The sequence below is a fragment of the Lindgomyces ingoldianus genome, assembly GCF_010093535.1.
Source record: "Lindgomyces ingoldianus strain ATCC 200398 unplaced genomic scaffold BDR25scaffold_29, whole genome shotgun sequence".
Classification (NCBI taxonomy): Eukaryota; Fungi; Ascomycota; class Dothideomycetes; order Pleosporales; family Lindgomycetaceae; genus Lindgomyces; species Lindgomyces ingoldianus.
This window is the reverse complement of record NW_022985190.1, coordinates 278,691-304,092: the sequence shown is the minus strand read 5'-3', so window position 1 is coordinate 304,092 and position 25,402 is coordinate 278,691. Positions and strand designations below refer to the sequence as shown.

The 25,402-nt window shown below is 48.8% G+C and overlaps 9 protein-coding genes across 9 annotated transcripts; 4 read left to right on the top strand and 5 right to left on the bottom strand.

Annotated features, from left to right (window-relative positions):
* Positions 1–155: 155 nt before the first annotated feature.
* On the bottom strand, positions 156–1,241 carry BDR25DRAFT_316778 (uncharacterized protein; the record flags this gene model as incomplete). Its single annotated transcript, XM_033691628.1, has 1 exon — positions 156–1,241. The coding sequence occupies one exon, from the start codon at positions 1,239–1,241 to the stop codon at positions 156–158; it is 1,086 nt and encodes a 361-aa protein (XP_033544274.1).
* A 2,709-nt stretch (positions 1,242–3,950) lies between these two features.
* BDR25DRAFT_234702 (uncharacterized protein) lies at positions 3,951–5,081 on the bottom strand (the record flags this gene model as incomplete). The annotated part of the gene is made up of 2 exons (XM_033685486.1): positions 3,951–4,581; positions 4,642–5,081. Coding segments are annotated over 2 exons (1,071 nt in total), but the record flags the coding sequence as incomplete, so codon positions are not given.
* A 441-nt stretch (positions 5,082–5,522) lies between these two features.
* BDR25DRAFT_234681 (uncharacterized protein) lies at positions 5,523–5,924 on the top strand (the record flags this gene model as incomplete). The annotated part of the gene is made up of 1 exon (XM_033685485.1): positions 5,523–5,924. A coding segment is annotated over one exon (402 nt), but the record flags the coding sequence as incomplete, so codon positions are not given.
* Positions 5,925–11,805: 5,881 nt separating this feature from the next.
* On the top strand, positions 11,806–13,825 carry BDR25DRAFT_374706 (oxidase cueO precursor; the record flags this gene model as incomplete). Its single annotated transcript, XM_033697340.1, has 5 exons — positions 11,806–11,945; positions 11,994–12,217; positions 12,279–12,341; positions 12,393–13,367; positions 13,419–13,825. 5 exons carry the CDS (start codon positions 11,806–11,808, stop codon positions 13,823–13,825), a joined length of 1,809 nt encoding a protein of 602 aa, XP_033544271.1.
* A 142-nt stretch (positions 13,826–13,967) lies between these two features.
* BDR25DRAFT_305504 (Dyp-type peroxidase) lies at positions 13,968–15,321 on the bottom strand. The gene has a single exon (XM_033690421.1). It carries the CDS (start codon positions 15,090–15,092, stop codon positions 14,142–14,144), a length of 951 nt encoding a protein of 316 aa, XP_033544270.1. The 5' UTR covers positions 15,093–15,321; the 3' UTR covers positions 13,968–14,141.
* Positions 15,322–15,383: 62 nt separating this feature from the next.
* BDR25DRAFT_358552 (uncharacterized protein) lies at positions 15,384–16,631 on the top strand (the record flags this gene model as incomplete). The annotated part of the gene is made up of 9 exons (XM_033695971.1): positions 15,384–15,481; positions 15,549–15,588; positions 15,613–15,853; positions 15,888–16,001; positions 16,036–16,043; positions 16,117–16,143; positions 16,184–16,422; positions 16,478–16,502; positions 16,536–16,631. 9 exons carry the CDS (start codon positions 15,384–15,386, stop codon positions 16,629–16,631), a joined length of 888 nt encoding a protein of 295 aa, XP_033544269.1.
* A 946-nt stretch (positions 16,632–17,577) lies between these two features.
* Positions 17,578–17,781, bottom strand: BDR25DRAFT_163928 (uncharacterized protein; the record flags this gene model as incomplete). The annotated part of the gene is made up of 1 exon (XM_033684073.1): positions 17,578–17,781. A coding segment is annotated over one exon (204 nt), but the record flags the coding sequence as incomplete, so codon positions are not given.
* A 4,419-nt stretch (positions 17,782–22,200) lies between these two features.
* Positions 22,201–23,352, top strand: BDR25DRAFT_291812 (Six-hairpin glycosidase; the record flags this gene model as incomplete). The annotated part of the gene is made up of 2 exons (XM_033688615.1): positions 22,201–22,441; positions 22,523–23,352. The coding sequence occupies 2 exons, from the start codon at positions 22,201–22,203 to the stop codon at positions 23,350–23,352; spliced, it is 1,071 nt and encodes a 356-aa protein (XP_033544267.1).
* A 157-nt stretch (positions 23,353–23,509) lies between these two features.
* On the bottom strand, positions 23,510–25,005 carry BDR25DRAFT_234631 (uncharacterized protein; the record flags this gene model as incomplete). The annotated part of the gene is made up of 3 exons (XM_033685484.1): positions 23,510–23,877; positions 23,973–24,846; positions 24,910–25,005. 3 exons carry the CDS (start codon positions 25,003–25,005, stop codon positions 23,510–23,512), a joined length of 1,338 nt encoding a protein of 445 aa, XP_033544266.1.
* Between the last annotated feature and the right edge of the window lie 397 nt (positions 25,006–25,402).

The window sequence follows — 25,402 nt, the reverse complement described above, 5'->3', positions numbered from 1 at the left end:
TTTCAGCGAGCAGCTAGTTGGCTCGCAGGGTCTCAATAAAATCCACAGAGAGCCATCTAAATTTCGAATTCAAAGCTCAAACAGTATATTTACCAATCGCCATCCAATTCCCATACCCAAGCGCAATCATTATATGTACAAATCGCCTAAAACCTCTATTTCTTGCATTTCTGCAAATCACACTTCACATCTATAGTATTCGCAATCCCACCAGTTGCATCACTAATCGTCTTCTGCGCCTGGGTCTTCTTATCCCCCGAAATATTATTCTGCGCACAAAAAGTGCAATCCTTCTGCACAATATCGCCCGCATCACTGCACTCGATCGTCCACTCCATGTGTCCATTCCCGCGTTTATTATTCGGCTGAATTGTCGCGTACATCGAGAACGTCATGGGGAGGTGAATGTACTTGAACGTCGTGTACTGAAATCCATCTTGACACTTCCCAGTCTTCTCGTCTTTGACCCCGTTGCAGCACCCGCCGCCCGGTACCAACCAGCCATTGCAGTGCACCGCTTTCCGCTGCTGTGAATACTGGAATACCGATTGAAGGCCATCTGGTGCGGACAAATCCAACAACACTTTTTTCATAGCATCTGACAGTTTCTTGCCGTTAGCCAGATCTTTATATCCCTTGGTACTGATTTTGCATTTCGCAGGCAAGTCCTTCGTCTTCTTCTCAAAGTCCCCGGAATCAGTGACTTTGAAGATTTCGTCAACCAGTGCAGCAGCTTCCGGCATATCACCTCCTTGGATAATCTTCACCGTCATCGGCCCTGCCCAGATCTCAACTTCATAATGGTCTGGGCCGGGGGGTCCGCCATTCCCGGGATCCAGGCCTTTCAGCCCGTCGTTGAATTTCGTCGCATACGTCGCCATCTGCCAGACATCATTCTTATCTGGATGCAGTTCGCTCGCGCGACCGTACGAGTCCCAGCATAATTGGAGGGTTTCAGGGGGTGCGATACAGCCTGTACGGAGGGCTTCGCAAATGTAAGAAGCGACGAGGAAGAAATCAGGGTCTTGCTGCAGGTTGAATTCGTTTTGGTTGGTGGGCCTGAAGACGATTTGTTTGTTGGCGAGGGCGTAGACCCCAATGAAGGGCTCTGTGCAGCTACCATAGTTAGGGGTGGCGCGTGGGAGGATGAGGGTCTTTGAAATTAGGGGCTCCGTTGAGGGGTGGGCGAATGTGAGGGAGAGGAGAGGGAGGAGAGGGAGGAGGGGCGTTAGGGAGAGCATTGTGGGTCGTGATCTATCTGGAATAATAGTGATAGAACGGAGAAGAGAGATGCGAAAAGACCGTATATGGTTTAATGAACGCTATTAGATGGAACTGGAAGGAAAAAAATGTCCAACCAGCCTAGAGAAGAAGAAGACGACGATAAAGTAGCCAAAGTTGATGACCAAAGAGAATCCCATCCCCCTCAATCTTATATCACGACGCCGGGCTCCCTCCCATCCCTCCAATGCGTCAAAATAGACACACGCCGGTGTCTCCTCCAGAGAGCACTGAGCCCCATCAAGGTACAGTAGCATCCAGCCTCAGAAGCAGCACTCTTGGCATTTCGGATACGAACAGTGGCGTCCGAAGCGCAGCTGTTGCCCATGTCACCGCCTTCCCTACAGGGCTACATTTCAGGGAAACTTCCTGGAGAAAAGTTGTCCCGGACGGACCTCTCAGCCTCCATGTTACGTTGGAAGATTCAGGACCCAATGAGATGGATGGCGGGGGTGGCTCTGCATGCATTCTTACGCGGTGGACCCCTGTCCTCGCCGACTCTCTGAATAATTTTGTGGTGTTGAAACTCCAAAAGCCACTTGCCTTGCTCGTTGCGGCTAGCTCGCTCAAGTGTGATTGGCTGAGGCCAACTCAGCTCATGTGCCAAGGGTTCCGTATCAGCATGCTCGGACGTCACCGAAAAAGGCGGACGAGATTTTCATGCCATCTCAAAGATGTTAGAAGTAGTGCTGGGCGACTTGGGAGGCCTTAAAAAGTTAATGGAATGAGAGACATGTCGGTGGTAGAGATAATGCGATGCTACCCACATATTATGGAGCAGGCGACATTGATTGCATCAATTAACGCTTGCAGGTGTTCAAATCAAATTTCGACGGCTCTACTCCGCTTTTCGGCCCTCAAATACATGCACAGCTACGTTATCCCTCTCAACCACACATGTCCTCCTCAGGAACTAGCAAGATTCCTATGAATTAGCCCCCCATCCTCTCTTTCAGTGCTTTACTAATCCCCTTTTCGAGCATCATCCTCGCGTGGACGCCTTCTTTAGTCTCATACCACTTATCCAAAAGCGCATCGAGATTCGCACTCCACGCTTTCAATTGTCCCTGTGTCACTAGCATGGCGAACACATCATGAACCTCATCAGGCAGATCCCCCCACTCCACCCTGTTCCGCCTCATATCAAGTTTTCGGCTAATTTGAATGATTAGGGGCAGAGACGTGGAAAGAGACAATACCAAATTGTGTACACGACAGTCGAGGGGAGTGCGTTCGAGAGGGAGCCCAGAGGACCTTCTCCAGTGAATATGATTGATGGTTCGACGACGCTGGGGACAAGGGGCGGCATCTAGTCCACTGTCAGGTGCGGATGGTAGAAGAGGAGGAGATCCTGATGATGTTCCATTCACAGGACCGGACACTGGGGCTTCACGATCAGTGTACGCTCGCCGCTGGCCTAAAATGTCGCTTGTCTCATGATGTAGTTCATAGCTAGTCGAGATTTGAGGTCCATTGCACATATAGCTCGATCGCGGATTGACAGGAGTAAAAGACGAAGGCGTAAAAGAAAACTCGAACCCATGATCGAGTATGCCATCGCTTGGTATACTCGGTTGTAACTGCTTCTTCTGTCTAAAGAAGTCCCGAATATCTGTGTTGTTCGCCAAATTGAGTCCATCAACAAGATGCTCAGCGACTTCAATTACAGGCCCCTGAAGTTGTGGGTTCTCACTTCGAGGGAATAGAGGGAGGCCTCGCGCTGCTTTTATTCGTTTCGGAGCATTGGGATACGACAAAGAAGGTCCACTACCAACCCAATTTTCATTGCCCTGTTGTTGTTGTAGTTGTAGTGGATATGAGAATGGTTTGGTGGTAGAAGCTTGCGGCTTGCAGTGACTCCGACGCGGAGCCAACGATTCGTCTGGAATCGTGTGAAGCGGTGTGCCTGATGTACTTGAAGGTGCTGGAGGGAAGGGACCCATCTCATTGGTGTCAGAGTGAATTTCACCGAATTGGTGATGAGCATTGTGTAGCGGAAGGCTTCTAGATGTTGAAGGCACCTGAGACAACTGGCGCGGCTTATTGACTTCAGAAGGAGGCTCACTGAACTTCTGGTGAGCAGATAAGAATGCGACCTCTTCGTCCGTAGGCTTGCCGTGCATGGAATCCTGACTAAGGTTTCGAAGACGAGTCGCAGGAGCTGACTGATTCCTGCTCTGGAGTTTTCCCTTCCTTGGAGATATGCCTAACTGTGAAGTTGATGGAGTCTGAGGGGTTATTAGCTCAATATGAGGGTTCAATCCACTAGCTGCATGCGAAGGTGAACTTGAATCCGTAGTAGCATCTCCTGGACCTTTTGCCAGAGTCATAAATTGCGTTTTAGCAGGTGATCTTCCGGCTTTGACTGCCGTGTTCATCCTCGCAATCGTCCACGGGTTAGACATGTCAAAGGCACGTTGTCCTTTCTCCACCTCTAATAGCGCCTGGTTCTCTAGAAGCATGTCCATGTCTTCGTCGTCAATACTATGGATATTTGATCTGCATTCCTGTTCGTCTCTCCGGTCCACAGATTTCCGTTCGGTCCCGGCATTCTCATCTTCAAAAACGGTGAAGGAAGATCGCTCTGGAGACGACCATCTGTCGCGGATATGGGCCTGCGACCATTGGGCAGACTTACGTGGCTGAAGTTCTTCTTTGACCACTTCGGGATAGTGAAGTCTGAGCAGTTTGTCTACTACACCCAGAACGAGTTCTCCATTCTCGAAAAGAACGTCGTCTTTGGCAGGCTCAATGTTGGAATCATAGCTGTCAGGTGGACACTTGATATTCATGCATATGAATGGATCCTTCGTCGAAGCAAGTGCTAGATTTGCTTTGCGTAATCGTTCCTTGAAAGCCGCCACAAGCTGCCTCATCAGACCCCTACTAGTTGATACCGGCCTTGAGTCGATAGAGATAAATGCACCTTCATTGGCAATTTTCGCTCCAGCTGCATCCGGCCTGGGAAGGAATGCTTGAATCTCAAAACCGTCCACTTCCAAGGCAGTCCAATTGCATTGGGAGGCGCATTCTCTGCCGATAACTTTTAATGCAGCATCTTCCGGACTGAGTCCGGGTTTGGGTGCGTACACCCAGTTACCCTTATCCGTCTTTGCCTTCCGGACCTGAAGGGAAAAGCGGACAGTCGGTCTCGCGAACGCATATGCCTGCATCATGCGCTTAATCTGGGCTAGGCATCTTGCGGAATGCTTCAGAGCTGCTTGCTTTCTAACTGGAAGAGTCTTAAAAAAGTTAGTCACCTTGACAGTTGTACCGACTGGACGTGAGGCTCGTTCGGTACTGAAGTAGATTAGTCCTTATACGTGATAAAATATTTTGACAGGGTAGAGATATTCTTACGATTCAATTTCACCACTTCGTCCAATTTTCAGAAGGACTGCGACGGACTCGCCTTCGACTCTCGTCGTGATCCCAAGCGTCCCGCTCATCTCTGCTATACCAGCCATCGCCTCCCCACGAAAGCCCAACCACTTCCCTCCAACTTCTTTCAAGTCATCAAAGTCTCGGATTTTGCTGGTGCAGTAGCGTCGACATACTAATGGCCAGTCTTCGGCGGGAATACCATGTCCATTGTCTTTTACTTCGATGCAATCGATTGTGTTGGCAGATACGAACACAAAAATGGCTGTAGCTCGAGCATCGAGAGCATTGTCAATAAGTTCTTTCACAACGGAGCTTGGGTCGACAAGAACCTGAGACGAGCCGATCCGCTTCACTGTTGACTGGGGCAGTGCTATGATGCCGGACTTCGGCAGGTCTAGATCTGATTCATCAACCATCCCTCAACATGAGAACACGCGGGGTATTAGAAAGGATTGAGAGAAAGATTAAGAGATGAGTTCATTCTGCGGTGACCCTGCTTCAAGCCATTCGTGACTTCTTCATCAAGAAAGAGAGCTAGGCCGAAACCAGCAAGAAAGGCACGACGCGTTCGCGCCGTCAGGTGACAACTGTTCGCACCCAACTTACACATAGGAATTGATTGGTTCGGTCTCGTCGTATGTCGGGTCGAAATACTTGATCCAGAACTTCCAATGCACCATGCTTGGGAAGTGGCCAATCAGAGCCCTAAGAATCTCGCAGATCCTTGCATCTCAGAACTTGCGCGGCCAACCCTCTGCTCACATGCAAGCTTCATAAGAACGGCGGGTCTCGCAGCTTTAATACCACCAACTCCACATGATCTTGGGCATCGCCTATTCTTCGTATTTTATTTCCCCATGTCTTTCACAACAGATCAGGCTCGGTGGCGAGCCCTCACAATCCGCGATGCAGCCGCCAACGGGGCATTCGTCTACAGCGTGAAATCAACTGGTATTTATTGCAGGCCAACCTGTCCCGCCCGTCTGGCACGCCGTGCAAACGTTAGCTTCTACAAAACTCCAGGAGAAGCTGAAGCAGCAGGATTCCGGAGCTGCAAGCGATGCAAACCAGAGAGTGTCACGATCGACGATCCACAGGAACGCGCTGCTTCCAAAGCATGCTCGCTCATTGATGAAGCCTTGAAAGAACCGAAGCCGAAATCTTTCAGGTTGCAAGATCTTGCGAAGAGAGTGGGCCTGACTCCGCGATATTTCCACAAGGTCTTCAAAGATAAAACTGGAATGACTCCAAAGGAGTATGCGAACTTTAAGGCCCGGGAACGAAGAGGTGGAAATGGTGGCACTATCTCAACTGAAATTCAAACAACTCTCGAATCTATCGATACTAATGGTATGGATTTTGTCGATCTGTTTGACTTCAACCTCGATCTGGATTTGCCACTTGACGGAACGCTCACGATTGGAGCATCGAGCCAGGCAGCCCTAGAGCTATTCGGACAGGAGATCGATGCCAATACAAATCTTCTACCTTTGGGTGGTAGCATTGGGTCTGACACTTTGAGCCTTGCCTATCAAGCCAGCAACAGCAAGCAAAGCCAACAGCTAGAGGCGCCGCAAATGGACAGTCTTGTAGGATGGGACTCCTGGCCCTCGGTGATGACGAATACCACAACCTTCAATCCTCTCGAGGCGAATCTCGAGCAAAACGGGAATACAATACCAGTAACATTACCTGAGTTTAGCGTGGATCTCTTACGTCTTCTTGATGGGGGCGGGTCGGATAGCCAGTGCTGCTCTTGGTAGCCTACATATAAATATATCCCTTCTCGAAAGTTCTTCCCATAGTTAGGGCGTCATTGCTCCTGTATGCGACTTTTGTTGCTGTCCAAGCCAATAGATCCTCCATTGTAACCGCTCTGGCCGGAAAAGTTGTCCGGTGAGCTTCGAATCCCTCAGGCGCCAACTAACATGTCGAAATTATCGAATGTCCGGAGTAGAAGCCTATCTACTCGCGTCCCACAACTGAAAGGGTTGAAATTGGCAAAAAGGTCCAGCTATGGGGCAATGACGGCTCAGGAGGGAGAATTTGTGACGCGAGTAGTACCGCCAAAGGAGGTTTGGGGACGCGTTGACATGAAGTCTTTGAGAAACCTGAGGTCTTGAGTCTTGTCAGCTCCCATTCTCTCTAAACATATGACGAGAATTTTACTGGGGTGAGATGAACTCAGGGACCTAGTTATAAGCAGCGACGGCGTAGCATATGTCGATGCTAGCCATCCTTTTCCGGCTCTTCCTATAGAATGTTTGGTCGAATAATCTCATCATGGAGTAAGAAGTGAAGAGAAGCAGGCTATGTACGTACAGTAGTAAATTTGCAGGCTAACAACCGGGTTTGGGATCAGCGGGATACGCTGAACAAGGCAAGAGACTACAGGGCCAACAAAGCGATGCGATCGGAAATGACATAACAAGAGAATTTCTCGCTGTGCACGACACTGTAGGCGATGGACTTGTTGGTAGGGCAAGAGTTCGAATTCTGTGGTCGCCATTGCCAAGAAATACAGAATTGACGAATGGTACTATGCCTATATAGGCTAGCCTATTTCTCAACCGCTTATTTCAAGGTCATCCCCATCCTTCACTACCAGGCTTCTTCCTGTTCTCCGAATTCTCGCACAAGGTCCTTAATCTTTGCTCGATGCTTTTCAAAATTGGGGAAATTATTGGCTTTGGATGTTGGAATGGTTTCTGAGGGGGCTGCAGGACAGGAAACCATCAGTCTATTTTCTGACCCACCTCATTCTTAGGATTTACATGAAGTAGGATCTGCGACGCCTTGCAGGTTTTGCGGCGCAGTTTCTTGACAATATATTAAACGTGAAACGATTTCGTTCCCAAGTCCCCTTTTTCAGATGTGTTCATTCATCTGTCCCAACTTCTTACATTGCCTTGATGTTTTGATTTCAGATCAGGCGACATCCAGTCACCTTCCATCGGAGAATGGGTACGCCAGGACTTCGTTGGGTCATTGTCCATCAAGGTTAAGAGGAGGGAACAAGAAAAGCTGGGATCTACATTTTGGTAGTGATCATAGTCATAGTGGTACTACTGGTTGTCGCTCTCATCTGCTATCATTGGCGAAACATCATGAAGGGATGGTAGAGCTTTCGGGAATAAGATAGCGAAGATTCTGAGGGCAAGCACTTGAGAAGCCGAACCAAGCAGTGCCGCAGAACAACTTGTTATGGCTCTCAAAATGGTGGGTGTAGGTGTTTCCACCGGTTGACAAGACGAGGCACCTTGTTCTCAGGCGAACTCCAGACACGCGCAATCTCCTCCTACCACCACTTCTCACGATCTTTCAGTCTGTTAATTCGGACTACAGGAAGCCGTCTTCTATGTACGATCCGAGGGGAAGAGAACCCAGAGCTATCTGGATATCGTTGGCGACCTCATCGGCGGCTTCCGAGTTGTTTGTGCGGATAAATCCGGTTGGGATATATCCTTCTAAGCTTCAAGGTGTGAGAGAGTGTGTGTGCGTGTGTGCGGAGACCGTCATCCTAGAAGCTGCATCAAGAATATAGTTACAGAGGACCACAGGGTAGCACACGCTTCAACTAGTGAGTGGAGCAGCTTCAAGCAGATGGACACGATGCAGACAACGCAGATCGATCAAGGCAAAAGAGGGATCTTCTACTAAATCGCTAAGTGTGCTCCTTAGTCACGACAGCAGAACACGAGATGATCCCCTTTCCAACCTTTCAAGACTCTCCGTAAATCCGCCTTGGCAGGCTACTGTGTTAGCCACATGTTCATCTCGCGCGACGCAAATCCCTCCGCCGGCCGTGGATTTAGCCTTCTCCAGCAGCGTCATAGACTTACGCCACACGTTACATTCTTATAGAAATCAAATACCTCGCCCTGCACGTTTGAATCGAAGATATCCGCGCAGCAAGGTCCGATTTCTGCTCCCCAATATTCCTTCCGTCTTTCGGTCTATGTTTTGCCAGATTACTGCTGGAACCTTACGTTCAAGACTTCATATAGATGCTATGCTGCAAGGCATTTTCGTAATACCAAGAACACCGAAGGGGAGAGGCGCCAGCCAGTGCTTGTTCACTGCACTATGAGCAATCGGAAGTTGTGTATCCAGCTGTAGTCTTCAGGTTGAGAAATATGGAAGTTGGGATAAAGCCAAGACGCCGGATCTAGCGGAGGTCTCATAGAAGCTTTTTTACGCGAGACGGCAGCAAAAACGGTTGAGTAACTAGGGTACCGCTAGTTGTGACTTCCTGGCGGATTCCCGTTGTTAGCGGTTTCGTTTGACTGCCGTGTTTGGTTAATGCAAAGGAGGGCGTTACTCAGGTGGAAGTTCCAGAAAGGTCACGTTCCTCGCTCAGCAATGCCAAAATCAGGATAGTCGCGAGAGATGAATCGCAAAATGATAATGCCGCAGTCCCTTGCTATTATTAGGTACTTTTTGCCATGCTTTCGCATTTGGTGGCGTCCAGCCCTCGCTTTCAAGAGTGTCGAAGAGGAAAATTTCGCATTGGCGGTTAGATTTCCCGATCAATCTTTCGTGCAACACTCTGCGACAGACAGTTAAATGCCCGTTGTTTGATCATAACATATCCTCAAATCAGATGCGGCAGAGATCTGATACCTGCAAGACCAAGGCTTCAGCACTCCCCCTTCACGTTGAAGATGTCTCCATCCACTCATTTCTGCAAGAACACGAGAATCAACCGCTTCGAGATAACAGTATCTGAGACATGCCATGCAGTTCCCCGCAAAATCTGCAGTATTTGCCTCCAATATTGCCAGAATGCTCTTCATGCAGGCGGTGCGAACTTGAAGAGCTCAGCTTCTTGTCCCCACACCCTCTTCCGCCAGGTATCTGATCCACGCGAGGAGTAATACGCTCCGTAGCCCTCCGGATGCTGCCTGCCCGATCCCACGGTCAGACCGGAACCAGGCTACCCTGGCTTCAGGTATGCCTAACATACCAGCAGTTGAGCACCTAGTGCGAAATTTCCCCGGTTCTTGGAAACCCATTGGCGAAGAAGCTTTTACGAGCCAAGCTGGACGTTCGTATCTGGAGGTCTTGTGAAGGTTAAGCATCAGCTGGGCGGGAGCCCTTGGCATACTGCAAGCCGGTATTGAGGCCATCCGCCAAGCAACATGATTCAAAGTGCTACCAAAGATGTTTAGAGCCAATGCAAACATCACACAACCAAAATACCGCTTCGGGATCCTTTTGGGTTGTTGTCTCACTTGTGTCGAGTTCCTGGCATCGAAGTGGGAGTGGGATGAAATCTCAATAGTGCAGATGTAGGACTGCCCTCGTGGGTAGGATATGACATAGGATTTACACTTGGGGCTTTCGTAACATTGCCCAAATTGGCAAGATTTGAAAGACGGCTCCCAAGAGATCGGAATCAAGGTGAGCTAGCGAATTAGGGATCCTCACAAAATCGACGATCCAGCATTCGCCTATTAAAAGTCCGACCGAGTCTCCCGCGCGCCGATATGCAGATACGGAAAGTGTGCAGGGGTGATTTACCTTCAAAGATACTCAAAAAGGGTTGCGGAGTGACCAAGTGTGGGCCCAGCGACCAGGTCGACCAGGCCACATGCATCGGACAGTACTACTCTGGCGGGTACAGTAGACCATGCTAGATTCAAGTACGGCTTCTCCATGCTTTGGCACACTTTCCTGGGGTAGCTCTGCAGAAGCTCCTATCGTCAAAGACAGTCGCCGTAGTGCCGAATCTCCACCATTCTACTCACATGCATGATATGTACAATTCAATAGGAGGTAGCCGCAGGAAACCTCGTGCCAGCACGGATCAGTCCAAATCCGTCTGACATGAGTTTTGATGGCGGTCTTAGCACGCCCCCGTGGCCTTGCAAGGGTGGCTGCAAATGGTGCATTTTCACGAAGCGGCTGATAGTCAACAAGTGAGGTTTAGAGCGACTTCCCGAGTATCTTGGTATTCTTGGCTTACACTTGGCAGCACACTTCTGTTGGTCGGGATTCAATCACGTTTTGATCCACCGCCAAGTGTGGTCTAGCGGACACCATTGAGTCGGCGCCAACTACAAAGAACCCAGTCGAGACCTCGACCCTTCCGCTGTCCAACAGATCCATCCTACACAGCTGCGGAGTTGCGCCTCTCGCTTTTTTACTCTATTGTCTATTTTTATGGCCTAGATTTCTCCGAGAGCATCGGGACCTGGACATGTTGACCGGTTCTCAGCCTGCCACGATGCAAGTTCCTCTGCTAAAATCTCCCGCTCTGGTTAACGCATTTTCTGTCAGAAGCAAACCATCTGGCTCCTCTCTTCGGGCAAGACTCTGTCCCGAGCCTATTCTAGGTGATGCCAAGCTTCAGCTGTGGCTTTTGCACAGCTCTGAAACATGACAAAAGACTGCGCCCTTATACGCTCCCTGCGACCTCGCCTTACTTTACTGCATTTGCTCTGCTATCTCAGTTGACGAGGTTCGTACCCCACGTACAATACCGAATCTTCTGAGCGCGGCTCCTATTTTGTTCCTGTCAAAGGTTGGACTTTGCTCACAGAACAAAGATAAATGTTACAGAGCTGCCTCTCAAAGCTCAAAAAGCACCTAAGCCGTTTCCCTGCTTCTAGTGTAAGCACCAATTCTGCTTACCGAATTGCCAAATTAGATCCTCGACAGTTGGCATTGCCGAATTTAGGGTCCACTTGTGGATCCCAGTGTATGCTCTTGTCAGGTGTCGTTCGCAAACCAGTGCCATGCATCATCAACCATTGATTTAGTACTAGCTCTTGGGGCTGCCTACCTCAGCCATGGCTTCGTACCGTCAACCACATGGCACAAGGCTCGAGCCAAAATGTTCACTAGTCGTCCGCCATGCATCCAAGCGACCACCACTTTCCGTTGCCACCGCCAGCCCAAGGACTGTTCGTGCTTAACGGCCTTTCAATAGCTTCCCAAAATGGAATCGGAAGGTTATGGCGAGCTAAATTTCTCGAGAATGCTGAATGGGGGCAAGTTGGACCGTCTGATATTTTGATATAAAGCCCCTTGGAGCATCCTTTAGGACATCCACATCAGCCAAATTCCCTCAATTCTTCTCAGGTGCATCAGGGTAACACTAGTATCGCTCGTGTAACCAAGCCCTCGTCACACATTATGACAAGCTTTCGGTCTCTCGTGGTGGCATCGCTTTTGTCATGCCAGGCTTTCGCTGGAGACAAGGACTGGCTGAGTCCTGTCTATAAAGACATATTCCAGAATCCTTTGCCATTCCCCCCTAACAAGGCACCGAAATAGTATGTTGCTCTATTTTCCATTCATGAGGCTATTACTAACAGCTATAGCCAATATACTAATGCATCAACCGGTGCCACGATAGACTACTACGAGATCGAGATTAAGGCTTTTGAGCAACAGGTATATCCCGGCCTTAAGCCAGCGAAGCTTGTTGGGTATGATGGGATTTCGCCTGGCCCGACCTTCCGCATGGAGAGGGGCCGAGAGGCTGTAGTTCGATTTGTTAATCACGGCGAGAAGGATATCTCAGTCCATCTCCATGGTTCATACAGTATGGCTCACCATGTGGAATCTTTTCCATGTTTCCGGATTGGTGCACTAACATATCTTAGGTCGCGCACCATTTGACGGATGGGCTGAGGATACTACTAAAGTTGGACAGTATAAAGACTATTGTAAGTGTTGTTTCTGATCATCATGTGATAGGTCGTCCTAATTTTCTTAAGACTACCCGAATAAGCAAAGTGCGCGAACCTTGTGGTACCACGACCATGCCGTTCACCACACTGCTGAGAACGCCTACTTTGGACAAGCCGGTTTCTACATTCTCCACGATCCTGCTGAAGATGCCTTGAATTTACCTGCTGGCGATTATGACATTCCCTTGGCGTTGGCTTCAAAGCAGTACAACAAGGACGGAACTCTCTTTGACCCTAAGGACGAGACCGTTTCACTATATGGCGATGTAATCCACGTTAATGGTCAGCCGTGGCCCTATTTCAAGGTTGAGCCTCGCAAGTATCGCTTGAGATTCCTTGATACCTCCATCAGCCGTGCTTTCCAGCTCTGGTTTGAGGCAGACGGCGCTCTTGGCAAGAAGATCCCATTCCAGATGATTGCTTCCGATGCTGGTCTCATGACAAAACCAGTGCAGTCCGACCTCCTCCATATTTCTATGGCTGAGCGATGGGAGATGGTTTTCGACTTCAGCGCTTATGCCGGCAAGAACGTAACGCTCCGCAACAATCGCGACGTGCAAGCTGATGAGGACTACAACAGCACTAACCAGATTATGCGTTTCATCGTCGGAAAGGATGTTAAGAGCCAGCAAGGCAATGGAAATCTCCCCTCTTCCCTCCGTACTGTTCCTTTCCCACCATTGAAATCTGGCGTTGATCGAACCTTTAAATTCGAGCGCACCAATGGTGAATGGAAGGTCAATGGTGTCAGCTTTTCTGATGTTAAGAACCGAATTCTCGCCAAGCCTCAGCGTGGTCAGGTTGAGGTCTGGGATCTTGTCAACGGCGGTGGTGGCTGGTCACACCCGGTTCACATTCATCTCATCGATATGCAAATTATCTCCCGAACAGGTGGTCGATCTGTCCTTCCATATGAGAAGGAAGCTTTAAAGGACGTAGTTCTTCTTGGTACTTCTGAGACTGTTCGTGTTATCGCTCGTTACGCTCCGTGGGATGGTGTCTGTAAGTCTCCTCAAATCCCACTACCTCACTTATTCTAACGAAACATTCTAGACATGTTCCACTGTCACAACTTGATCCACGAAGACCACGACATGATGGCTGCCTTCAATGTCTCCAGCCTCGGTGACTGGGGTTACCCAGAGACTACTCACTTCATTGATCCCATGGAACAGCAATACCGCTCCAAGGATGAAAAGGATAGCGACTTCGAAGAAGAACATATTAAAGACCGACTTAACGAATTCTATCTCTTGGATGCCTACAAGGACGTCGACAAAGTCGAAGAAGCACTCGTCTCGTACTGGGAAAACGGCGGGGCAAAGCCCACCACGTTCGCCACAAGCGTCAAACCCAGCACTATTTCCACAGCCGCGGCTAGAATAACGAGTGCCCCTGCAGCAGCCACCACGACGAAGAAGTCTGAAGACAAGCCGAAGACTACCACCAAGAAGAACTGATAATTTCATGACTGAAATGGGAAATGTTCATAAAATGCGTTTCGTTTTATGGAGACTTGTGTACATTTATATCTTGTGGGGCGCTTTAGACTGGGTTATTCTTTGCAGACGAAGCGTAACGAACCGAAACGAAAAGACTGTCCAAAAGCTTGAGCTATAGCTCGCTTGTAATTTAGTAAATTTTTAATGTAATTGAGACTTGAATGTCTTCATCTTGTTTTACACTCTTTGCCGCAACTAGCTCCATCTCATCCTTCATCCAGCATTCTCTCCTACCTCCGCGCTTGAGGTTTCTCTTACGTTGTAACTGCGACAATTAGTCATCTCCAAGCCCAGCAAGCACCGTAGCTGATGGTGCGAAAAACGTGCTCCCCGTCACCGCGGTCGAATAATCCAGAATTCGGTCATGCATTCCATCGGGAACGCCCACAAACATTCTCTGCAACATCTTCTCCAGCACCCACAACCTCCTTGTATAACCAATGAAATATGTTCCAAATTCGCCCTTCCCGGGGCTCCCATATGGCATATTATCTCTTAGAATATCATGCTCATCGCCATTTTCATCCTCGATTGTGGCCAGTGTTTTGTGCGCTTTCTGCTTATCCGCGTCCGCATCGTCAAGTTCCACGTTTTCTAGTTTAGTCCTACCGATAATGGATTTCTGTTGCTCTGTGGAGAGCGAACGCCATCCTTTGATATTGTGGAAGTATTTTTGCACGACAATGTAACTCCCTCCGGCTGAACCTTCGTCCTCCTGAGCTACTAGAATAGACTCTGGTACAGCGGGCCCAACGGGATTCGCAGTGCCGTCTACGAAACCGAGGAGATCACGCACATCGAAGTATCGGAAGCCAACAGTCTCGTCAACAACTTTGACGGCGTCGCTAAGTGCGTCTATTAGTTGTTTCTCGAACTCGAAGTTCAGGTCACGACGCTCGGATCGGATGTGGAACAGCAGGTCTCCTGGTGTTGAGACAGCCGTATGAGTAGCGCCTTTCACTTCCGGGAATGGGTGCAGTTCTGCCGGTCGTGGGAGTCCGGTGACACGGTCCCAGGTGTTACTACCTATGCCCACAGTACAGCTAAACGACGCATTAAGGTCACGGATTGCGACGTTTTTGGCGAGACTATCGACACCGGCGAGGGTTGACCGGACGGTTTTGAAGGCGTCAGGGGTATCGTTGATCGTCAAGACGAGGAAAGTTGCTGCGCATGTTAATGGCGCGTCCACTGGTTGGGCCTCGATAGGAACACGACGACTCATGGTCCTCGTTCTTTGCAAAGGCGAGAACAGAGATTGAATTTTGGGTAGGCGTCGATTCCGGATTTCGATACTATGTTGACTCAAGAGTCGGCGACTCCTTTCTTGCATTGAAACCAATGGAAGATAGCTTTCCTTTATCCCTTGAGATATTGACCAGCCGTACAACACTCTTTGGGCTCCGTCGTGCAAGCCGTGGGAGATGGATCTGGTGAGGCTATTCATACCACATCCGTTCCGCTCAATCCTAATCCGAACCTTACAATCTGTTGCCTCAATGGCGTGTCATTTAGGATGACAAAGACACAAAAGCAAGGTATGGTGGATCAGCGTGAGGGGTTGATGCATGGTCTAGATATGAGTAAGCCGATGAGGAGCAAAATTCTCCCGAAGTCCGCGAACAAAGACGCTGACGAAACATATTCTACGCTTAGCAGAGCGGTCTCGCAGGTGTTGTAGCCATCAAGATCATGATCAGAAAAGCCAAGTTTCAGCCCATGTGGGAAATGTAGACGATCGGTAGCTAGCGCACGTGGTTTCTAAACTCTGCGCTATTCCGAAAACGGGGACCCACATCGGCCGACATAGAGAACATCAGTCTCCTCCCACGGACATTTCCTGGGATGGAGCATCTGCAGCAACAGAATCATACCATTGTTCTTCAAAGTATCTATTGCGCGGGCTCTTCCTGCCATCTCGTCTTCGCCTTGTCCTCACTGTCATCACAAAGTGTTGGCATGGTTTTCAATCGACCTCCATCAATCGTTTGAGAGTAAAATTTCTCCAATGTCTAATGAGATGAAACAGCCATCTCCTCTCATAAACTGAACGAAGCCGGCCGCCGTAGTATCAGACTGTTCACCGAATATGGATCTCTACGTTGGTATCAACCCAAGAATCGGAGTCTAATAGGTGAACAATACTGAATGCGGACGTCTCAGGGCAGGAATATCCGTACCCTAGATACCAAAACTAGATTAGAACAAACTCAGTTTACTTCGGTCTTGTTTAAACTGAAGTGTGTGAGCCACTTTTCGGTTTCTGCCCACCCATGGTGAGAACCTATTTTGGGAATGATTATAAGGAATGATTAGTGCATGCCTATTGAAAGGGTAACAAGTGAAGAATTAGCCAACTCTGAATTCTGCAAGTGCGCACAGGGCAATCTGACTACATACTACATATCCACCCCGAAAGCGGGCGTTGCGCCAAATCAATGCCCCAAGAGTGACCTTGTGCTCTGCTACCCTCACCTCCGGAAAACATTATCGTCTTCGATGCCCCATTTAATTATTTTCCAAGTATTCTCTGCTCACCGGCCTTGCCCCATCCAGTTAATGCATGGTGAGTTAAACACTTGTTAACACGAATGCGCTATGGCTCCTAAGTTTACCTCAAATATCTTTCGCATTGGTCTACTTCCAACAGTACGATTGAATGAGACAGATCTCCTCTAACGACACTTTGGGGCATTTGTCTGGTGTGACTTTACCCTTGAAACCATACCGGTTGCACATTATGGGTACCCTTTCAAGGGGATGAACCCCACCGCTTTTTAAAATTAGCAGTTCTTCAGGAAAAAGCAGTTTGTTCTACCACATTGCGTACATACAGAAAGTACATAATATATGTAAATTAGATAATAGATGCGCTGCATAGATAAGTGTTATCTTATTCCATGTGCGGGAGTGTGACTGCGTTGGGCTTACACATGTGCTACTATATTAACCTCTAGTAAAGTCACGGGTAGTTAATTAATGAGTCGTCCAATCCCCTAAACTAGCATCTAACATGCCTGAAGAACCACAAGGCTGTTAGCAAGGCTATTCGCTTTAATCTTGTCTTAAATTTCCTTCTCTAGTATGTTAAGTAACAAACCACAGCTGGTAAGGAGAGCCACACCACGGACAGTAAGGGTGATGCTTAATGTAATCACCGGTCCGTACAGCCCATGTCCATGATTGCTGATGCCATGGGCCTATATTCTGTGGGGTTGGAGACCATCATAGCGGCCATCACAGATATGACATGTGGGAGTTTAGTCACCCCCTTATCTTTCAAGTGTCAGCTACACGTTTCCTTTCTTCCCCTACGTAAAGCTTCGGGTGTGCACCCTCTGCTTCAGCTTCCGGTTTTGAATACAATTTCGCGGCCGGAATTTCTACGCCAGGTACCAAGGCACCCAGCCGTTACGGTTTCGATAGCAATGTTTAAGAAGCTTTACAATCACCCACATTTCTTCTTTTAAATATCATCATCAGTATTGTCCTATATAATACATAGCCCTCCCCTATGCCGAACTGAGGGTTAATCTACTCTAGAGAATATGTGTCTTCTATAGCTACGACGTTCCTCCATTTTGACTTACGGACCTTCTCTCGAACATCTTCCCAAAAGCCCCCTTCAATTTAATCATCTTCGCACCATTTTCTTTCCTCCCAAGCTCTTGCTCTACCACAGGCCACATCTTCATAATAATTTCAGAGTCAGGTCGCACTACAGTTTCCCAAACCTGAGGAAGAATAATTTCCCCATCTTCGCCAACGAGATCATAGTGTCCCTCCAGTACATGTGGCCCAAGAGGCTCAACGCCTGTAAAGGCGTGCTTAATAAGCTCCTCCATACCCTTCCATGTCTTGCATAGGCTCCAGGGGAGACTGAACTTGCGTCCAATTGCATCTTTGAATCGTATTGGAGACTGTTGCCTGGGTTTGAGCTTTTCAATCTCCTCTTCAGCGACTCTTTTAGCCATTTCAAGCTCTTCTACGGCTGCTTTTGCTTCCGCTAGCACCTTTTCATGAGCCTGTTTAGCTTCTTCGGCTTCTTTAGAGGCCCTACCCTCAGCCTCTTCGCGTGCCTTCTTCGCCGCCTCAAGCAATTTGGCTGCTGCTTCCGCCGCAGCTTTCTTTTCAGCAGCCTCTTTCGCCGCTTGTGCAACTTGTTCTGCCCGTTCCGCCTGCCTTGCCGCTTCGGTGGCTGCTTCCCGTTTAAGTTGTTCTTGTTTTTGTGCTAGTATGAGCTTTTCGAGGTTTGCTAATTTGGCTTCATCGGCCTTAGCCTTCTTAGCCCTGGCCTGCTCCTCTTTTCTTTCTACTTCGGCAAGTGCGTCTCGGCGTATCAGTTCGTCTCTCTCAGCTAACATAATCCTCTCTAGCTTAGTCAATCGCTCGCTACCGTCCTGAAATCCTACTCCAGATGGTGGCTCCGGAACCGCAGCTTGCCTAGGCTGTGAATGAACAGTTTCCTCCATGATATGATGCTTGGAAGGCTCCGTTTGTGGCTCCACGAGAGTTTCGCTTTTGGCGGACGGGGTCATCTCTTTTAAGATCTTCTTTATTATTGCCTCAAGCTCAGGCGCGTCACCCCCGGCCTTAAGTGGATTTGGCTGACTTGATTCTTCCCGTCTGTCGATATAATGCATCGTATCGGACGGTATGGCAGATGCTCTGCTTTCCGTGAACCTTGTGGGGTCCAAAGTTGGATCTTGCTCTTGAACTTGCTGGAATGAATCAGGGAATCGCGAAATATGCTCACTTGGATTTGGGTTTACACTCTCCGCGTGAGGAAGGTCATATCTCAGGAAATTTAAGATGCTTGCTCCTTGCTCAGAATTCTTTGTCTTTCCTATTGATGTCCAACTCCAGGTTGGATGTGGATTTATTCTTAGTAAGCCCTCAGCCATTGTCAAAGTCTTTTCTTGAACGCTCAAAATCCCACTCAGTTCCCGTGGGCAATCTCTTAGACACATGGTTTTACATTCCTCCCTGTCTGAGCTAGTGCGGCATAATGTGGTATCATCACTTTCGTCGCTCTCGCCTTCCTCGTACGAAACGAGCGACTGAGGAGGTGAATTCAGCAGAGCCAGAGCGTTTGGGGACGTATTGGAACGCGTCTCCTGAGATTTAAGGTCCTGGAGTAGTTCTGGTACTTTCGCCATTTGCTGCGGCTCCTTAAACCGAAGTAGGTTGGCTTTTGCATCTTCCCCAAATCGAAGATTTGTCTGGACTTGCGTTTTGAGACTTTCCCTATGGCAAAGTTAACTATGTAGAATTCAGATATTCTTTCATTTAGCATTCAGTGTCTATCTCCTGCTGCATGTCGAAAGATTTAACCTGAACCTACCTAATCTGATAATCGGCGTCTTTATGGATTGCCACTGCTAAGTCCATGGTAGACACCAGGAAAACCAAAGTTAACTTGAATGACTCCATCAGACCCTTCACGAATAAAAGTTTTGGACCCTGGACAAGCCATTTGAATCGCATGCTAAGCACCCGTATCCACAATGAATGTTTTATTCGGAAGTCCATCGGATCGCCGATTAGCTTCTTCAGCTCATCTATCAGGGTCGAACATGCCGGTATGAGAACTTCAACGATTTCGCATAGCTGTTTTGCTTCCGGAACTTCGCGATCGGATATGAGTTTACTCAATTGTGTGAGCGAGCAGGCAAATACGGAAATGTCTGCCGCGATGAGTCCTGCCTCATATTGCGCTGAGTGAAGTGTATTCACTACATTTCGCAAGGTGTCCGCTAATTTCGCCCCCAAACCTGCGAGCGTTATAAGCGAAGCTGTGAAGCCAATGATCTCAGCCATTAAGTCTTTCGAGAGCTTCAAATATCTTCAATGATTCTGAGTTTGATCTTTTAGCACAGGGTCTTACACTTATGGTCAGCATTCCAGCTTACCTAGGAGCTGTGTGAATATCCCAATCAGAACGGAGGATCTTTGCTCTAATGAGTGCCATTTATACAAGTTAGCTTACTGCATCTTCTTGCCCCACCGGTCAACAGCAGACCTGTGTGTGCAGCACAGCCTTGGGAGTTCAGCAGGCGTTCTTTACAGCAGCCAATCAGCGTAACCCACGTCTTCTAGTGTGATTCGTTTTCAAGCGCTCTCCAGGATTTGCAGTTTAGATTAGGTACTGAAAGCCGGTCTTCGGAGGAGTCTTCAATTGACGCTTCTTCGGCACGTATGGCATGCTCACTCGGATTAGATGTCTAGTGTCCTTCACGAATTGTATCATAGCCTTGACCACACTGATACCTGGCGTTTATTGCCTAATTGACCCATGAATGTTTTCATGTCTTTCTTGTCTGCTCGAGTGGACTCCTAGCGCATACGACCAGTCTTTAACTCGCTTGTTTATATATGTGTGTGCACGCTATTGTGGCTATACACCCTTAGGGATAGGCTATAGCTAAGCGCTAGCTTTTCATGTTGCCTCAGCACACTTTCTCTAGTTCGTTGAGACTGGCAACACCGCACTCTTTGTTACTTGCCTTACTGTATTAGGCTAGAGCCTCTTTAACTAAGAACGGATGGGCACCGCTAATGTAGGCAACAGGGGTCAGCTCGAGACGAGCAAGGTTGAAGGCCGACTTGAGGAATGTATACGTACGGGCGCTGCTATGATGGCCGCAGAGCAAGGCCACGATACGGTAATCAAGTTGGTGCGGTCGGACATTAATCTCTGTTAATACTGATAAGCCACATCTTGGCTTAGTTTCCTCCCCGCCTACTAATAACTACTATCCTCTTCTTCTATGTATTCTATGGTGGCGAACTACGAATGTAGAGTGGCAATATGTTGTGGTTAGTGGCATAGGAGGCGGGTATGCTGCGACCCGCTCCTCCTACATTCTTGTCAACTCAAACAGTGATAGAGATGGACCCACTTGTTTTATGGCAAATCACGTGTGAGGAATAATAGCACTTTACCAGATATGGAAGGTGAATCGCCAAGACTTGTGTTCGCGAGCGGGAGCCGGTTTTGACAGCGGCTTGCTGAGGCTTAGCGTTTGTGATGTTCTACCTCTGGCCTGAAACACACTATTGAGTGTGCTCAAACGGTTTTGCTGACAATCATTCGGACACTAGTACGCGTAAATAGAGCTTGTGAACTGCACGTCACTGTAGCAATTTGCTGTAGAAAAGGTATTTGCATAATTCGCAATCAGGATAGTGACGATAATGCTAGCATGTTTTAAACGCTTAGTCCAATTCAACTGAGCACAAAAACCGGCGTTGTGAACAACACAGGGCTAAAAATGCTTGCGATACTTCGCAGGAGATAATGATGTAGCCCGTCTTAGGAATGTACTTTTCATATCAATAGCTAGCAGGAAGGGTGACAGGCACATAATGCAAGTATTGAGCTCGTGATTCAAGAAGATGAAAATTAGGTTTCAGAGCTTCTTAGCAATCGTAATTTTGATTTGATGCAGATCCCCATTCTGCTACTGAGCATTATTCTGCCCGTTTCCTTCCCCTCACGGTACCAGTGGCAAGGCTCTCCGGACACAGCATTAAGGATTCCTTGGCACACGGGGTCTCCAGTTATGACCCCTCCTAAAGGACCGGCAATAAGATCGGTGGTGCAATGCTGATTCACCATGACCTGCATGTTTCCTCGCCTCGTATCCTATCCAAGTTTAGCCCAGCTCTAGACACGAAAATTCGAGATCCCCATGCAAACATTCTCTGAAAACAGACAGAAACTGTCCACGAGCTCCGGTCGCACAATACAATATCCTCCCCAAGCTCAACCAAAAATACGTCTTTGCGGGGTAGCAAGTGGGACAGGCCCCCCAGACCCTCAAATAGCTACCTATCGCCTCACTTGATGCCAAAGCGACTTACCCACCCTCACAAAGCCCGCATCTTGCGAAATTTAACCCACGTTTCCCGAAGGCCAAGAAAACGTGCTTCAATCACCTTCCTGGTCTGCGGGACGGGCCCTAGCACGAACTTCTAAATATACCCGGGATCTGAGCCGTTTTGTGACCAGGATCGGCGGGGATCGACGAGGAAGGCAAATGTTAAATAAAATTGATTCCACTACTTGGTTAGTTAGTGCTAGGATAGATATAAGATGGAGACGTTCGCGCCCAGATTTCCTGGCAAGGCTAAGAGAGAGTTTTGGATTAGATCAGATTGGATTAGAGCAAGTCACGATACGTTCACATTCGCATCCCGCTCCTTCCAACATTTCTGTGTTTATTTCCACATAACGTCTCTTGCAACTTCTACCTCCACGTCTACCCCTTGCATACATCTCTGCTCTGCTCTACTTAGAATATCCATCCTCAAACGCCCCTCCCCCAACGATGGTTTCCCCAACCCTCATAAACACCGTCCTTGCAAAAGCTATTGAAGTCGCAACCCACAGCTGGGAATACGGCACCGTCTCCGAAGCCATTCTCGAATGGCGCAATGCCTCACTCAGCATCTGGGATCACCCATTCCCAAACAATAACATTCCTACATTGAATTTAGACAAGGTACCTGCGTTAACATACGTCAAACCGTTTATTCGGACGGATAATGTGACACTTGTGGATGGTGACGGTACGTCTGCCCTCCCAAACCTCCGTTCCTTCAAAGCGCATCTCTACGAATCTGATACTGATATATGTCTGCACAAAACAGGCGCCGCAGGCGATCCCGCCTCCCTCGGAATCCCCGCTCTCCTAATCGGAAAATCCCAGCCTTCGTACTACTCCGCCGCCATTCGCCAAGCGAACCACCTCCTAACCGCCGTCCCTCGCTGGTCGAACGGTGCCATCTCGCACCGCGAAGCGTATCCTGAGCTCTGGGCGGATTTTATCTACATGGTGCCACCGTTTCTCGCGTACTACGGCGTGGCTTCCAACGACGTGGGCCTATTAAAAGCAGCCGCGAATCAGTGCAAATTGTATCGCGATGTGCTGGTTACAAATAGCGGGTTATGGTTACATATTGTCGGTAACCATACTAAGGACCTAGCGCTGTGGAGTACGGGGAATGGATGGGCCGCGGCCGGGATGAGTCGCGTGCTTGCGGCGATGAAGAATTCGCAATACTCCCACCAGACTGCAGCTGAGCAGACTTTGCTCGAGGACATGGTTAAAGCGATTCTAAACGGCGCGATTAAGCTCGATGTTGATGAATCCGGGCTTCTGAGGAATTATCTCGATAATGCGACGTGGTTTGGTGAGATCTCTGGGACGTCGATTTTAGCGGCTACGGCGTTCCGGATGGCAATTTTGAGTCCGGGGAAGTTTGGGAAGGCGTATACTGATTGGGCAAAGAAGAAGATGGACGTTGTGGATGGGAAGATTGATAAGGGGACGGGGATTGTGGCTCCCGCTATCAATCCGCTCAATTGGCATGATATGACGCCTTATACGAGTGGGAGTCCTGAGGGACAGAGTTTCGTCGTGTTGCTGCATGCCGCATATCGAGATTGGGAGGAGGCGAAAAAGTCGAAGAGGAATTGAGCACTAGCGTTAGAGAATAGCAGGCCGTAGATTCCATGCATTTTCCAGACAATCGAAATCCTCGTCCATGATCGCAACTCTATGCCTTCTTAACCGAGAAATATACAAAGCTCTTCATCATACTCCTTTCTCGAACAGCTAGACTCCTCGATCTTTGCTACTGCGCCTGCATCTGCACCTGCATCTGCTCCTGCCCTGTACCCGAACTGGAATTCGATCCCGTAGTCCTCGTTTGAATCAAACGCGGACTCGCAGGCTGACGCGGGATCTCTAGATTTGGACTCCCAAGTGGCGTAGGATGCGGGCTCAACGACGAACCGCGCGACGTTGGCATTTGCCTCGGGGTTCCAGTTGGGCTCGGGCCATTGCTTTCTATTGTTCGCTCTAGAGGAGAGTTGTCTCTTGTGGAGTGCCCATCTGCACGTGGCATCTTATTCGCAGGCATGTTTTGCAGCATGATTTGTGACGTTTGTGATGGCCGAGTTGAGCGTGAGAAGCGATTGTCGCGGTCTTCGTCTTTTTCTTCTGTGGGGAAGTAAGTTTTTGATACACATCTCTAAGAAGTAAGGAATAGGTAGAGTATTGATGCAGGGAAATATTAATATAAGGATAAAACTCACCCCAAAAGCTCTCCCACGCAGCAAAAAGCGGCAACGCCAACAACAAAATGGGCAAAAACTGCCCAAACCCCCATTCCTTCTCACTCCCATTAATCACCACGCTCGCTGATCCCAGTGCCTGCGTCTTCTGCAACGAAATCCCAGCCATTACAAATCCATACACTGCATAAATGGGCGCGATGAACCAAGTCCGGAAAATCGCTCCGAACCACTTCCACCCCTTCCACTTGCGCGCTGGAGACTGGAGGACGGTCTCAGGGAGGAAGTACATAGCTGCGATGACAGTGACGTGTCCGCCTATTGCGCCGACAAGAAGTGCGGCCCAGCGACCACCGAAGGCGGCCTTGAAGGGGGGACGTTGGCCCTTGTAGAAGCAGGCAAGGCTAGAGCTTAGTTCTAAGCCGGCGATATCGTAGGAATAAGCTACGAACGACGTGTACCCCAATAGCGCGAGGTTTCCGAGCATGCTGAAGATACGGGGTAGGTTAATCCATCGGTATTTGACGAAGTAGTTTCGGAGGGTGACTACAGTGAGGAGATGGGTGACGGTTGTGAGAAAGGCGAGTTCGGTGACGATTTGGAAGTGGTAGATTGTGAGTTTGCAGTGTTGTAACATGGCTGTGAATTGGATGGCTAAGCCAGTCAAGAGTTGGGTGTCGGAAAAGGAGAGCAGATTCTTGCTCAGAACTCGGCTCCAGAATCCCGGTGAGCGCCAGTATGGCCCTAAGGGATCATCCTCGTAGTTGGTGGGATTGCGTCGCTGCGTGATGTGTTTGCGGATTAGGTTTACGATCTTGGCGTAACGGTCGAGGAATAGCACGGTAAAGGCGATTAGAAAGGCGAGGCAGGTTGTTGTTAAGAAGCCTACAATCACCTATAAGATAGTTGTCAGTTGGTTGAACGAAGAAACTAGAACAGATGAGCTGGAGACTCTTACACCTATCCCCGCAATGTCTGGATTTGCATCAACGGTTGTATTTATTTTGGAGCAGTTTGGATGGTAGTCTGCACAGTGCAGTAGTCGGAGTCCCATGGTTCCTTCTGTCTCAAATCAAGTCCTTCAAGCTCGAGGTCTACAATTTTGAACAAGAGAAATGGGAATTAAGCCCAGCAGCGAGGTCGGGATGTTGGATCAGAGCCGCATTTATGAAATGCTAAGAGGCCGCTTGTGACAGCCCGCCACCACGAGCTGAGCAACCTTTACCAACGCCACGTGCGCCATCGCGGCCCGACTGAGAAGGGTTTCCACCTCAGGAAACAATGCACGCGAAATGTTACCCCCTTTTCACCAAATCCGAGGTCTGCGACAGCGCCCTAAAGTGCCATCGAACTAAAGGGAACATGCAGTCAGCAGACATCAGAGATAAGACGTGTTGAACAGGTGGCAAAAACCCGAAGCATTGAAGGAGGAAAAGAAAAAAAACTCCAGA

Excerpts from the sequence above, each read along its gene's own strand:
- BDR25DRAFT_305504 (XM_033690421.1), bottom strand. The coding sequence starts at position 15,092 with ATGAGTCGTCGTGTTCCTATCGAGGCCCAACCAGTGGACGCGCCATTA.